The 12,739-nt window shown below is 33.3% G+C and overlaps 1 protein-coding gene across 9 annotated transcripts in view; it reads left to right on the top strand.

The window, feature by feature from the left end:
• The window catches only part of LOC145292852 (uncharacterized), a 299,621-nt gene extending 289,252 nt beyond the window's left edge, over positions 1-10,369 (top strand). For all 9 annotated transcript variants that reach the window (XM_080138969.1, XM_080138977.1, XM_080138960.1 and 6 more), the window contains 4 exons: positions 2,034-2,132; positions 2,427-2,570; positions 7,682-7,777; positions 10,064-10,369. In XM_080138969.1, coding sequence (XP_079995095.1) covers positions 2,034-2,132; positions 2,427-2,570; positions 7,682-7,777; positions 10,064-10,237 — 513 coding nt within the window. In that variant the 3' untranslated portion in view covers positions 10,238-10,369. The remainder of the gene's footprint in view (positions 1-2,033; positions 2,133-2,426; positions 2,571-7,681; positions 7,778-10,063) is intronic.
• Positions 10,370-12,739: the final 2,370 nt, after the last annotated feature.

Here is a 12,739-nt window from a genome sequence, read left to right as displayed (position 1 = left end):
GGAAAGGGTTGAAACGATAATGCAAGTTTCAAAATTCCTCAAAGAAGTCACAAATACATGAATGTTTTATTACTATGATTTGATGTTGTTTTGACATGCAAAATATGTGGAAAAGAATGTAATTAAGTTAGAGATATTCAAACGTCAAATAAGTCTTGCCAAAGAATGAAATGGTGCCCTTTGCATGGGGTCTGCATATGCCTTATATTTGTATCGGAGAGTGTAAGTCATTGGTAGTGCTAGAAAGATGGATTCATTCTATACATTTGTTTAATAAATATGTTACTGTTTGTTGATCTGTGTTAGTAAATTTAGGATCCAGACAAAATTATTTCAGTTGCTCGAAGTCTTTTCTTGCTTCTTGAATTTTATCATGGTCCTTGATATGGTACTACTTGATAAAACAAACGGTTAAACTATTTTGTTGAAGATTGCTGTGATAATGAGCTCCAAAATTTTGCACCTTTTCAAACTCAAACTATGCTTTTTTTTTCTTTTTTTTTTTTTTACTCCCAATTTTACCAAAAACTAAAAAAAAAGATTGACAAGCATAAAGATGAAATAACCATCTACAATGGATAATGAAACTTAGATCAATATTCATGATATAATAGGTCATTGGAGTAAAGTTTGGACTGATCAAATGATGTGTATGTACGTAAGCAACATACTTAAAAAAAAACAAAAAAAACACCAAATTTCTATTCATTTATTAATGCAAAGATTTTAAAACTTAATATGCACAAATGTGATCGGAATTCTTATGTCCATGTGTAATTTATGTACTATTACAAAGTTATGTTTTTTGTCGGTTGTTCATATATAGAAAGAGACATGTGAGTAATTGCCAAAACTGAATAGGCAGAGTACACGTTACTAAGGCAGTAGTTTTTATGTCCATATCAATGTTCAAATCTCATAATTTGAAAGAATTGGATATGTGCTTTATAAATTTAAAGAAATTATGATATGAAAAATATTATGTAAATAAATAAAATAAAATACGCATCAAGTGCGCTTGAAAGCCAAATCACAACGTAATATTAGGAAAATAAACAAATATTTTACTTGTTTGAAATTTATCACAGATATATTTTGGAGGTAGACTCCATCTTCAGTATGTTGTTTTGTTTCTTTTTTTTTCCTTTTTCTTCTTCCTTGCCATATTGTAAATTTGGAGCAAGAAGTCTGTATAAAGCCGCGCATTGTATCTGGCAGTTTTATTTTGAAAGTTTGAACTGTGCGTAGGTAACGCAAAAATAATGTCAAAAATGTAAATATGTTTTTTTAATTAAGTCACCTTTTCTTATATAATCTGGCAAGAAAATAGCAAGGTTATTTAGCATTAGTTAAAACTTTTCTAATGTTTTTTACTAATAAAAACAATATGCAAATATTAAGTAGTGTATATTTTTTTAAGAAATTTTACAAATGTTTTACTTTGTTTGAAATGGTAGAAGTTAGATCAAGATTGAAATTGACATCTGCAGATACTGTAGCAACACTGCTTTAGGAGTTTCTATAAACTTTGTATAAATTGTTTACAGACTAGAAAAAGATTCTGTATTATTTGGATTCATTTTGATGAGAACGGTAGTCTGAAGAATCCAAATAATATGAATAACCGATCACAACTAGAAATGGTTTCATCTTGGACTAAAAGAAAACACTTTATTTTTTTACTTGCTAACGTTTTGAGAAAATGGATTCATATTTATTTATATATAAATATACATTGGTTTTCATTATAGAGTGGAGGAGATAAATATTAGCATAAATACTTGGTATGCACCCAGCCTATAACACCATATTACTTTTTAATTGTTTACATTTTATAATCTATGATTATTTTTTTTTTAGTGGAGCTGAAAGGTTTTTTCAACATGTGAGAGGATGTGTGACATTAATTAAAATAATTTGTGGTGGATTTGCACTTAATTTGAATTATGATCATTAGACTGAAAAGTGTATGTGGTTGTAATTTGGTGTGATTTAGAAAGAAAATTAATATTTTTCTTTTACTTAATTTTCAGCTTTCTCCCCCAAATTCAGTCACTGGGCCAATGAGAGAACTTTTCTTGGACCAAGAACAAGCTCGATATAAATTGCGGTTACAACATCTTATAGAAAAGGTAAGATGTCAAATTTGACTTGAATGCTTATCTTAAAAATTTCATCTTCTTGAAGAAGACAAGGTGAACTTTTATCTCTGTTCCTCTCTCCATCTCACATCATCCCTTATTTTATCCCAACTGAGCTATCTCTCCTACCTTCTTACCAACACACACACATAGATTTTTGTTTAATATTGATTTGTTTGTTAATGACAAAATGTATATGTATGTGTGCATATTTCCGTCCAATCACTATCAAAGATGATTACTAAACTCTTAATAAAAATAATTTTCATGTTTTTTGTTTTGTAGGAGAAGTTGATGCTTTCCATTGAACAGGAAATGTTACGTGAACATGCGCGTGCTGCCAGAGCCCAGAACAACCAGTCAATACCCCTGAGTGTTTGTACAATTCTCAGAGATGAAGAAATTTATAATCTTATTGAAGCAGAGCAGGTAAGTTGAAGTTTTATCATCGAAAACAATGAAAATAACAATGTGATTAGTTTCATTGTTGCTATATTTTGATTATGATGTGGCAAATGTATTATTCATTTGTTAAATGTTGTGTGTATTGTATAAACAAGTGTTTTTTAACCCTTTCGACTTGGAGGAGCCAATTTGATCAATAACATTGTAATAAAACAACACCTACAAATGAACAAATCACTTTTATAGATGAAGACAGAATTGGCCTGATTGGTTGGCATTCAAAATGAAGTAATTTACATTGAGAATGACAAAGAAAAAGCAATTTGAAAATACTCTATTTTCACTTTATCTCCCTTTATTAATTTTGAAACAATTGCAGCTTTCATTCACTACCTACAAATTCATTCACAATCCCCAGCTGACAACAAAACGTGTTCAGTTGTAGTGTAGATAATACAGGTTTCATACAGACTTGAAAAATCTTTGAATTTTTACTTTTGCCTTGAAAAAGCCTTACTTTTATTATTACCTTGAAGTTGGCAAATCTTCTCCCTCTCCCGCCAAAAAAAATATGATAACCTAAAATGAGGATGGGCGGGTCAAAAAAAAAATGGACGAGACAGTAGCAATCTTGGTTGGAAATTTAAAAGCCATAAACAGTTAATATTTGAGATGAAATAAAAATCATTTAAAACTACATAAAAACACCAAAAACTTATGCAGGTACTTTGCACAGTAACTATTATTGGCTATGATAACATTTATTTGTTGTATTTTTTAATTTTTACCACTTTTTTTGAATCACTGTAGATTGTAAAACACACCAAAGTTTGTTTTGAAAACTTGAATTTTGTCTGGAGAAGGCTTTGAAAAGCCTTGAAAATGGATATTGAAAATTTGTACGAACCCTGCAATACATGCAGATTGAGTGTACACTGCAAGTTACATCAGCAGGTACAATCTGCCAGAAGCTAATACTTTTAGAGTTCAATATTTAAGTTTGTTTCAAATATTTTGTAACCAATAAATAAAGAATTGCAACCTATAGGTTATGAAATTTTGTCCTCTTCAATATTGTCTTGATAATCAATGGAGTGTGATGTGCATATTTTGCTGTGAGGAAGGCAGTGGAATTTAATGAATCTTGCCACTACAGAATTTTTTTTTTCTTTTTTTTTATGTTCTTCCCAATTAGATTTCTTTCTGGAACTCTCATTTAAAATTTAATTAAAACTTTCAAAATAATTAAATTTCTAACTATGCTGAAATATATAATTCTCTTGTCTGGAAAACAAATTTCAAAAAGTAAATTTATTAACCAAGGTTTTTTTTTTTTTTTTTGCTGTGAAGAGTGATATAATTTTGCAACAAATTACCAAATCCGGTCGAGTATAAAAATAGTATTGAATATCTTCAGATGGAATTGGATATATTCAGAAATAATGTTAAAAAAATGAGGGGGAGTAAAATAGTATTTTAGGGAACAATTGAATGAAATATATAAAGAATGTGATCTCTATTATTTTGTATTTACTTGGGTATATTGTTTTAGATAAGATGATTAAATAGGGAGAACACAATGTATAAATAACATTTAATCTTGAAGCTGGTATATTTGCATGTTTGTAAATGTATTAGGAAGCTTTTGATAATTAGACTGTAACATTAGAATTCAACAGTGTTTTTTTTTTATTTTCATTCCTATCATAGTTGGACAGATCTGCTATATTAAAGATGTGATGGTACTTTAACTGTTGAATATTTTTGATGCATATGAATAGTGTCACATATTCACTATATTTTTAAAATATATTGATCAGTTCAGGCTAATTTGCATAATTAATGGCAGACATTTTGAATGCATAATCTGGTTTTTCCGTTCTTCATTTTGTCTACTCGATATACACATTTGCCTTAGTAAGCTGTTCAATTTTAGTAAGTTTGATCAAAGATTTCTCACTAAACTTGTATTTTAAGATAAATCATTAGATCCAAATTATATTTTTTTAAATTTTACAAAAATGTTCACAATATAGTAAATAATATTTATAAAATTATATGTGATACATAGCCAAACTTGAGTGGGCGGGATGAGGATAGACTGTTCTCCTTTTGGTTTATTCTCTAAACTAGTTTCAATCACCAAAATACTACATTCACTCTATGGGTAAGTTCTACTTAACATTATCTCCAATGATTTTAGATACATATTAATGACAAGATGCGAGTATAAAATGACATGATTGGTTATCAATTTTATGTATACTAAATTGTAATTATGATCATTGAAATGGAAGTTGTGGCTACAATTCAGCAAATGGTGTGCTAAAAGGATTACAAAAATATTTTCTTGTGAAACGAATTAATTTTTACTGTTAGTAGTGGAGATTTTTCGTGTTGTGGTACTCTTTCAATTCATAAAACTGTCATAATTCTCATTTAACCAATGAGACTTATGAAACAATGATTGTTACAGCATCGGAATATTTTTACACGGATAACAGTTAGAAAGGAAGAATAATCCACATGATCATTTTGTCCACTAATTTGGAGAACAGGATGAGACATTGCTGATGTTTATATCTTGCGTCATTGAGAATGTTTTTCATGGCTTCCAAGTTTTTATATTAAAGACATTTGGTATGAATAAAATTGTAGTGCATATTCATTTTTGTGATGTGTTGTAATCGTTTTAATTGAATTCCCAAAACTGTTTAAACATTGCCTTAAGGAAAATTGCTTCCCATCACCCTGGAAAATCTCATCAGTATGCCCTGTATTTAAGAATTCAGGTGATCGCTCATCTCCCTCTCAGTACAGGCCAATGCGTCATGAGTAAGTTGCTGGAATCTGTGTTAAATACAGAAGTAATCAACCATCTCAGCAAAAATAACCTTCTTAGTGACATGCTATATAGTTTCCGTTCTGCTAGATCTACAGCAGATGTGCTTACAGTTATCTCATAGGATTAGCGAATCTCTCGACGGAGGCTTCCTTTCTAGGGCAATTGTTCTTGACATATCAAAGGCCTTTGATAGAGTATGGCATAAAGGTTTACTTCACAAGATCTCCAGCTACAGTATAGCTGGAAATGTCTTCTCAATTATTAAATCATTTCTTTCTGATAGGTTCATAAGAGTAGTTGATGGGCAGAAATCAGAAGCTCTCAGTATTAATGCTGGAGTCCCTTAGGGGTCCATCCTGGGCCCAACTCTCTTCCTGATCTACATTAATGATTTTCCAAATCACATCCTTACATCGTTCGTAGACATTTATGCTGATGACACTACTATCTATGGTAGCACATCTAAGACCATAAACGACCAAGTTCTCTCTGATTCTCTCTCCTCTGATCTTGAGCAAGTGGTACAATGGGGAAAGAGGTGACTGGTTACTTTTAATGCATCTAAAACCAAGCTTTTACCTTTACATCATCAACGCTCTGATCCCCATCTGGTATCAATTAAAATGAATGGCTCTCGTCTTGGGGAGGCCTCATGTTTCGACAAGCTTCTGGGTTTGACTTTTACTCCTGATCTTAAGTGGAACGCATACATTAAATCCGTTGCCAAGGCTGCTGGAAAAATGGTTGGATCCTTCTATCAATCCAGTAGATATCTCACTGCTGATGCAATTCTCTATCTATATAAGGGCCAGGTACATCCAAGGATGGAGTACTGTTGCCACATCTAGGCAGGAGCTGCTAGAAAGGACTTATCCTGCTTTGATAGAGTTCAAAATAGACTCTGTAGTCTCGTAGAGGATGTCCTTTTCTCTTCCCTGCAACCTCTTTCTCACAGAATAAATGTTGCGAGTTTGTCTCTGTTTTATCGTTATTTTCATGGCAAGTGCTTGGCTGAGCTCCAATCTATGGTCCCCCCTCGCCAAACTTTCACAAGAAACACCTGTCTAGCAGAAATCACTATCAATAATTTCCCCCATTCTTTATCTGTACCTAAACGTAAACGTAGTTTCCATGAGCAAAGCTTCTTTATTAACACTACACGCCTATGGAATTGTCTTCCGTTTTCCTGCTTTCCAGCTGATAACAATATGGTTGTCTTCAAGTCTAACGTAAACATGTTTTTGATGAGCCGTTCCATGTAAGTTAACAAATTCACCAAATTTCTATTACTAACGATTACTATATTGTCCAATTTCTACGGTACACTTTTTAACCCTTATCCTCGAGTGGCCTCAAGGCCTTGATAAGTGGTGATGCCCATGTAAAAAAAAACAAAAGAAAAAACCCACATTTGGACCATCTTGTGGCTGCCATGTTATCTTTGTAACTGGAATCTTCATTTGGACAAATTGATGACCACAGACAACATATGGTTCTGAATATGGCCGTAAAAGACATCCAGTTGTGAGGCACCATTTGGGAACTGTTGGGAATGTAGAGTTGCCCCATAGTTACCATTGCTCCCAAGTCCACTTTGATCTGGAATGGTAATACTTGTTAGGCATCTGGTGCTACTAAATCAGGCTTTCTGAAGATACTGGCTTCTGGACCAATAATGCACCAAACATTGATGGGGGAGGGGGGGTCTTCCTTTTTACAAATCTCAATCATATTCTGCAAAAACAGCAATTTTCTTCTATTAAACAATCAAATCAAACACCATGAATACATAATTAAATATATTGAATATATAAAGAACTTGAAGCATAAAAACGCTTTCCAAAATTATTGGATACAGCATAGAATAACCCAAGAATGGCTGATATTCCATAAAATGTAAACAGCCAACCAACCAACCAACAGACGACATATACTATTTAAATTATTAATTTATTATTCCAAACAATGAATTCACACTCTGTATATCATACTTGGATCTTTAGTTTTCATTTCCTTTTTAAGGTGACCCTGAAGATCATCCTACGTGATCATCTGTCAGCTTGTTTTACATGTCGCAGATTGATTTAACTTTGAATTTTCCAAAATACTGTATCCTATCCCCTTGTGATTTTGTCGATCTACAGATTTCTATATTTCTCAGCTTTGTGGTATATAACTTTCAAAAGTATTTATGACTAAAGATTCTTTCTTCAAGTAATATGGGGGTTTAAAAATTTTCTTGATTATCTTGGTTTGAACATTTTAAAAATAAATTATTCTTCTTTGCTAGGTTGAAGAACGTGAGAAAAATGTACGGTCCAGATACAATGGCCGACAATTTATCTCTTGGATACAAGATGTTGGTGATAAATATGACAAAATAAAGGTAAGTGTAAATCAAGGATACCAGCATTGAAATTTTCAGTCAACATTTTCTCTTCTTTTAACCTTTCTCATTTTTTCTCCGCATTTCTCTAAAATCAAATTCCGCAATCAACAATATGATTCTTGTTGTTTTTTTGTTTTGTTTTTTTAATATACTGACTCCCTTCTCTCTATTGTGTATGTACACTAGAATGAAAACTAAAATGGACAACTCTATCCAAAAGATGTGATGGAAGTTTCAAATTTTAATGTTTCTATTTTTTTTTAAATTGTATCTCCTCTGAAACGGTAGGTCGCAGAATGATGCAAGATGGCTCAAATGATTGCATTTTTTTGTCAACCATTCTCTTATGGGTTTTTTGCTGGTTAAAATACTTTTTAAGTGGTCAATAAAGGGGTCAAAATTGAAAGAAATCATAACTTGCCAAGCGTGAATAAACTAAAACTACTCTTATACGCATGTGCAAATCATTATACATTTTGTACATTTATGTTAGTTTATTTTTACTGATTTCATATTCTAGTGATGACGGTCCAGTGATAATGTCATTAGCTTTTAATGCTAGAGTTTTGCTATTGATTCTAGCTGATGACACCGAAGTCATTTTCTTTTGAATTTTGAAATCACGACTAGACATTAGGTACAATATCATATGAAATAATAGAGAATTAATTCTATACTAATATATACAAAATCTGGGTAAATGAAAATATCATATTTAAGCATATTTTAAGACCGGACAATGCCAGGTGCTGATTGAGTTTAAGAATGAAAGGTGCATCAATTTATTTATTTTTTTTAAGTCCTTATAAATTGGGTACAATCTCAACTGGAAAGAATTTACGTGACTAAGATAGAAATTAATTCCTGAAAAATATCGTTTGATCAAAGAAACGTATTTGTTTCCTTGCTGGAGAAACAGGGCTTCAACCCAGTTTGTTTTCAACTCGAAATAATTTACCTGACTCAAATAGGAATAAATTCTCGCAAAAAGTATTGTTCGATCACGAAACACTTTTTCATGAGATTTTCCAATTTCATTTTGAAAACTTAAACAAGATTCTTTTTAAATTGGTTGTACAAACATCTACATATATTTACTTTTTTACTTTGGAATTGGTCGAACAGTTTATGATTCAAAAGCCATATATTTTGTTGGAGAGGGGAGGTCTACTATTTTTTAAGGGGCTAAAATATTTTAATAAACATAAAATTATTTAAAAATATTTTACTTCTATAAATTTGAGTATAAACATTATTAATGAAAACAATAAAAGTGGCAATACAGCATATTAATTATTTGTGATCATTTATAAAATTCACTATGTCTGTCTGCCTCCAGTTTTTTGGTTTAAAATTTTTCTTTTGGTTTTGATTCTGGTTGATAGCACACAAATCACATTTTTTTATTTTTTACTTTTGAAATCACAACTATATATTGGGTATGGTATAATATGAAATAATCGATAGATAATTGTCTATTATAATATATACAAAATATGCATAAATTAAAATATATTTAAGCGTCTTTTACGACCAGGCAATGCTGGACACCACCCACCTCCTGCTAGTATTAACTAAATTTGAGACTTAGTTTTGTTTTATAATTTATGCAATATTGTCTGTTTTCCAAAAATTCTGAACATAAATACTACAGCTAATGTTTTAACAATTCATTTACAAAGAAAAATTGACTTAAACTTTTAACTTGATTGTTGATTAAATTGTTTGCTGTGTTTGTTATAGTTGTAGCAGCAGCAGCAAATTTTTTTTTTAAAGCAATTAATGCTCCCTTAAATCACATGTACTTGCTAATATTTATAATTTTACAGTTGTTGACAGAGTAGAGTTAAACAATTAGATGCCTGCCTTCAAATAACAAAGATATGTAACTTCATTTAAGTTGTGTTCATCGTTTCTTTCCAAAAACAACCCTTAAAATATCTCTACAAGTGATGATGTTTTCGGGTCCGATAATCTTGATATTCAGACTCAGAATATGCTAACTTTTCTTTGCCAATTCTTTCTAATGTACACATCACATATCTTAACTGATCATTTTGTTCCTATTTTGAACTATGCAATAGTATTTCCTGTTTTAAACATTAAAAATTAAATTGTTTTTTGTTTTGACAATATTTTCCTTGGAGTGACTTCATGCCCTGTTACTTAGAAAAAGAATGCAGGGCTTTTTGATTTTACAGAAAACGAAATGTGAGATGCGCCCTTTCTTTTTTAGATTGTTCTAGTGTCCCTTTTTTGATGTCCTTATACCTTTCTTTTCAGGAATTATTGCTGCTGCGGCACCATCACGAGGCAGAGTCTCTGTTTGCTGTGCAAAAAATGGATTGGGAATGGAAGATGAAGGAAGTGTCTGACTTGACCAACGTTCCTGTAATCGACGACCTTCATGTACCGATGGTGCAAGTAAATGATGATTTTGATCTGCTACCGTCTTAGCAGCAGCAGCAGCATGGCGCCTTCCTCACAGTCTGAGTGTCTCCTCGGATATTTTGTTGAGATTTTTTTTTTTTTTTTTTTCTTTTTTTTAAATCCCCCAAATCAATGCCTCATTCATATTTGTGCTGGCCTCACCTATGATAACACCCAGGGAGCCCCACAGTGGACGGGGCTCATCTGTTGTATGCTGCCCAGCTTCCTCCGTCTCTTCTTGTACCAAATTCCTTACAGCTGTCTAGCATCTTACGAGAGAATACGGAACGCTGCACAACCACTTTTTACACGAGATAACAAAACCGAAACGAAAAAAAAATATTTAAAAAAAAATATTAAAATAAAAAAAATAAAAAAATAAACAAAAGAAAAAAAACGAAAACGAAAAACTGCAAAAGACTACAAAAACTTGCGCTGTGTTTTGGTTTAGCTGATTTGGCTGACTTGACCACAGGGATTTTTGGGGTGGGGCAAGGGGTGGGCAGGGTGTAAGAAATTGATAGCAGCAAAAATTCACAGCTCGAAAGGGAAAAAAAAAAGATTTAAAAAAACAACTACAAACAGAAAATTCCAAATTTTGCCCCTTAAAAAAAATTTTAAAAACCGAAAAACAAACAAACCAAAAAACCCCCCAAAAACAATAAAGTTGATATGGATTATGTGATCACGATATGATTGCATTTTTTTTTGTTTTTTCTTTGTTTTATTTTCTTTCTATTTTTTTTATTTTTCTTTTCTTTTGAAGAAAAAAAACTTGTAAATTTAAAAAAAAAAATTTTTTAATACATACAGAAATACACAAACAATTACCAAAAAACAAATTTTTTTTTTTATTTGTTTTAATATTGAAATCCCTTTTTTTTTTTTCTTTTTTTTTTTTTTTTTCCTCAACCAGAAAACATTTTTTTCCAGCCCGTTCTACCTCTTTCATGTTCAACCTTGTCGCAAGATCGGAGCTGAGCTATTATGCATAGAGCAAGTAAATATCATCACATCATCTTCCATCCACTCTGTTTTTTGTTTTTGTTTTTTATTTTTAATTTACTAAAAAATTATTCTGGATCAGAGGAAAACAAAATACAAAAAAAAAAAGATAACAAGCAGCTTAAAGTTCTTTTTCCCTCTCTCTCTCCATTCCCTTATCTCTCTCTCCATTCCCTTATCTCTCTCTCCATTCTCTCATCTCTCTCTCCATTCCCTCATCTCTCTCTCCATTCCCTCATCTCTCTCTCCATTCCCTCATCTCTCTCTCCATTCCCTCATCTCTCTCTCAATTCCCTCATCTCTCTCTCAATTCCCTCATCTCTCTCTCCATTACCTCATCTCTCTCTCCATTCTCTTATCTCTCTCTCCATTCCCTCATCTCTCTTTCCATCCCTCATCTCTCTCTCTCTCTTTCTCCTTTCCCCCATCTCTCTCTCCCTCTTTCTCCTTTCACTTAACCCTCTCTCTCCTTTCCCCCATCCCTCTCTCTCTCCTTTCCCCCATCCCTCTCTCTCTCCTTTCCCCCATCCCTCTCTCTCTCCTTTCCCCCATCCCTCTCTCTCTCTCCTTTCCCCCATCCCTCTCTCTCTCTCCTTTCCCCCATCCCTCTCTCTCTCTCCTTTCCCCCATCCCTCTCTCTCTCCTTTCCCCCATCCCTCTCTCTCTCCTTTCCCCCATCCCTCTCTCTCTCCTTTCCCCCATCCCTCTCTCTCTCCTTTCCCCCATCCCTCTCTCTCTCCTTTCCCCCATCCCTCTCTCTCTCCTTTCCCCCATCTCTCTCTCTCTCTCCCTCCTTTCCCCCATCTCTCTCTCTCTCCCTCCTTTCCCCCATCTCTCTATATCTCTCCCTCCTTTCCCCCATCTCTCTATATCTCTCCCTCCTTTCCCCCATCTCTCTCTCTCTCTCCCTCCTTTCCCCCATCTCTCTCTCTCTCTCCCTCCTTTCCCCCATCTCTCTCTCTCCCTCCTTTCCTCTATCCCTCTTTCTCCTTCTCTCTCCATTTCTTTCTTTCTCTCTCCATTTCTTTCTTTCTCTCTCCATTTCTTTCTTTCTCTCTCCATTTCTTTCTTTCTCTCTCCATTTCTTTCTCTCTCCATTTCTCTTTCTTTCTCTCTCTCTCTCCATCTCTCTCTCTCTCTCCATTTCTCTCTTTCTCTCCATTTCTCTCTTTCTCTCCATTTCTCTCTCTCTCTCTCCATTTCTCTCTCTCTCCATTTCTCTCTCTCTCCATTTCTCTCTCTCTCCATTTCTCTCTCTCTCCATTTCTCTCTCTCTCCATTTCTCTCTCTCTCCATTTCTCTCTCTCTCCATTTCTCTCTCTCTCCATTTCTCTCTCTCCATTTCTCTCTCTCCATTTCTCTCTCTCTCCATTTCTCTCTCTCTCCATTTCTCTCTCTCCATTTCTCTCTCTCCATTTCTCTCTCTCCATTTCTCTCTCTCTCTCACATTTCTCTCTCTCTCACATTTCTCTCTCCTTTTTCCCATCTCTCTCTCTTTCCTTTTTCCCATCTCTCTCTCTTTCC

The sequence above is a fragment of the Euprymna scolopes genome, chromosome 2, assembly GCF_053919585.1.
Source record: "Euprymna scolopes isolate OS-2025 chromosome 2, ASM5391958v1, whole genome shotgun sequence".
NCBI lineage: Eukaryota > Metazoa > Mollusca > Cephalopoda > Sepiida > Sepiolidae > Euprymna > Euprymna scolopes.
This window is presented reverse-complemented; position numbering and strand designations above follow the sequence as displayed.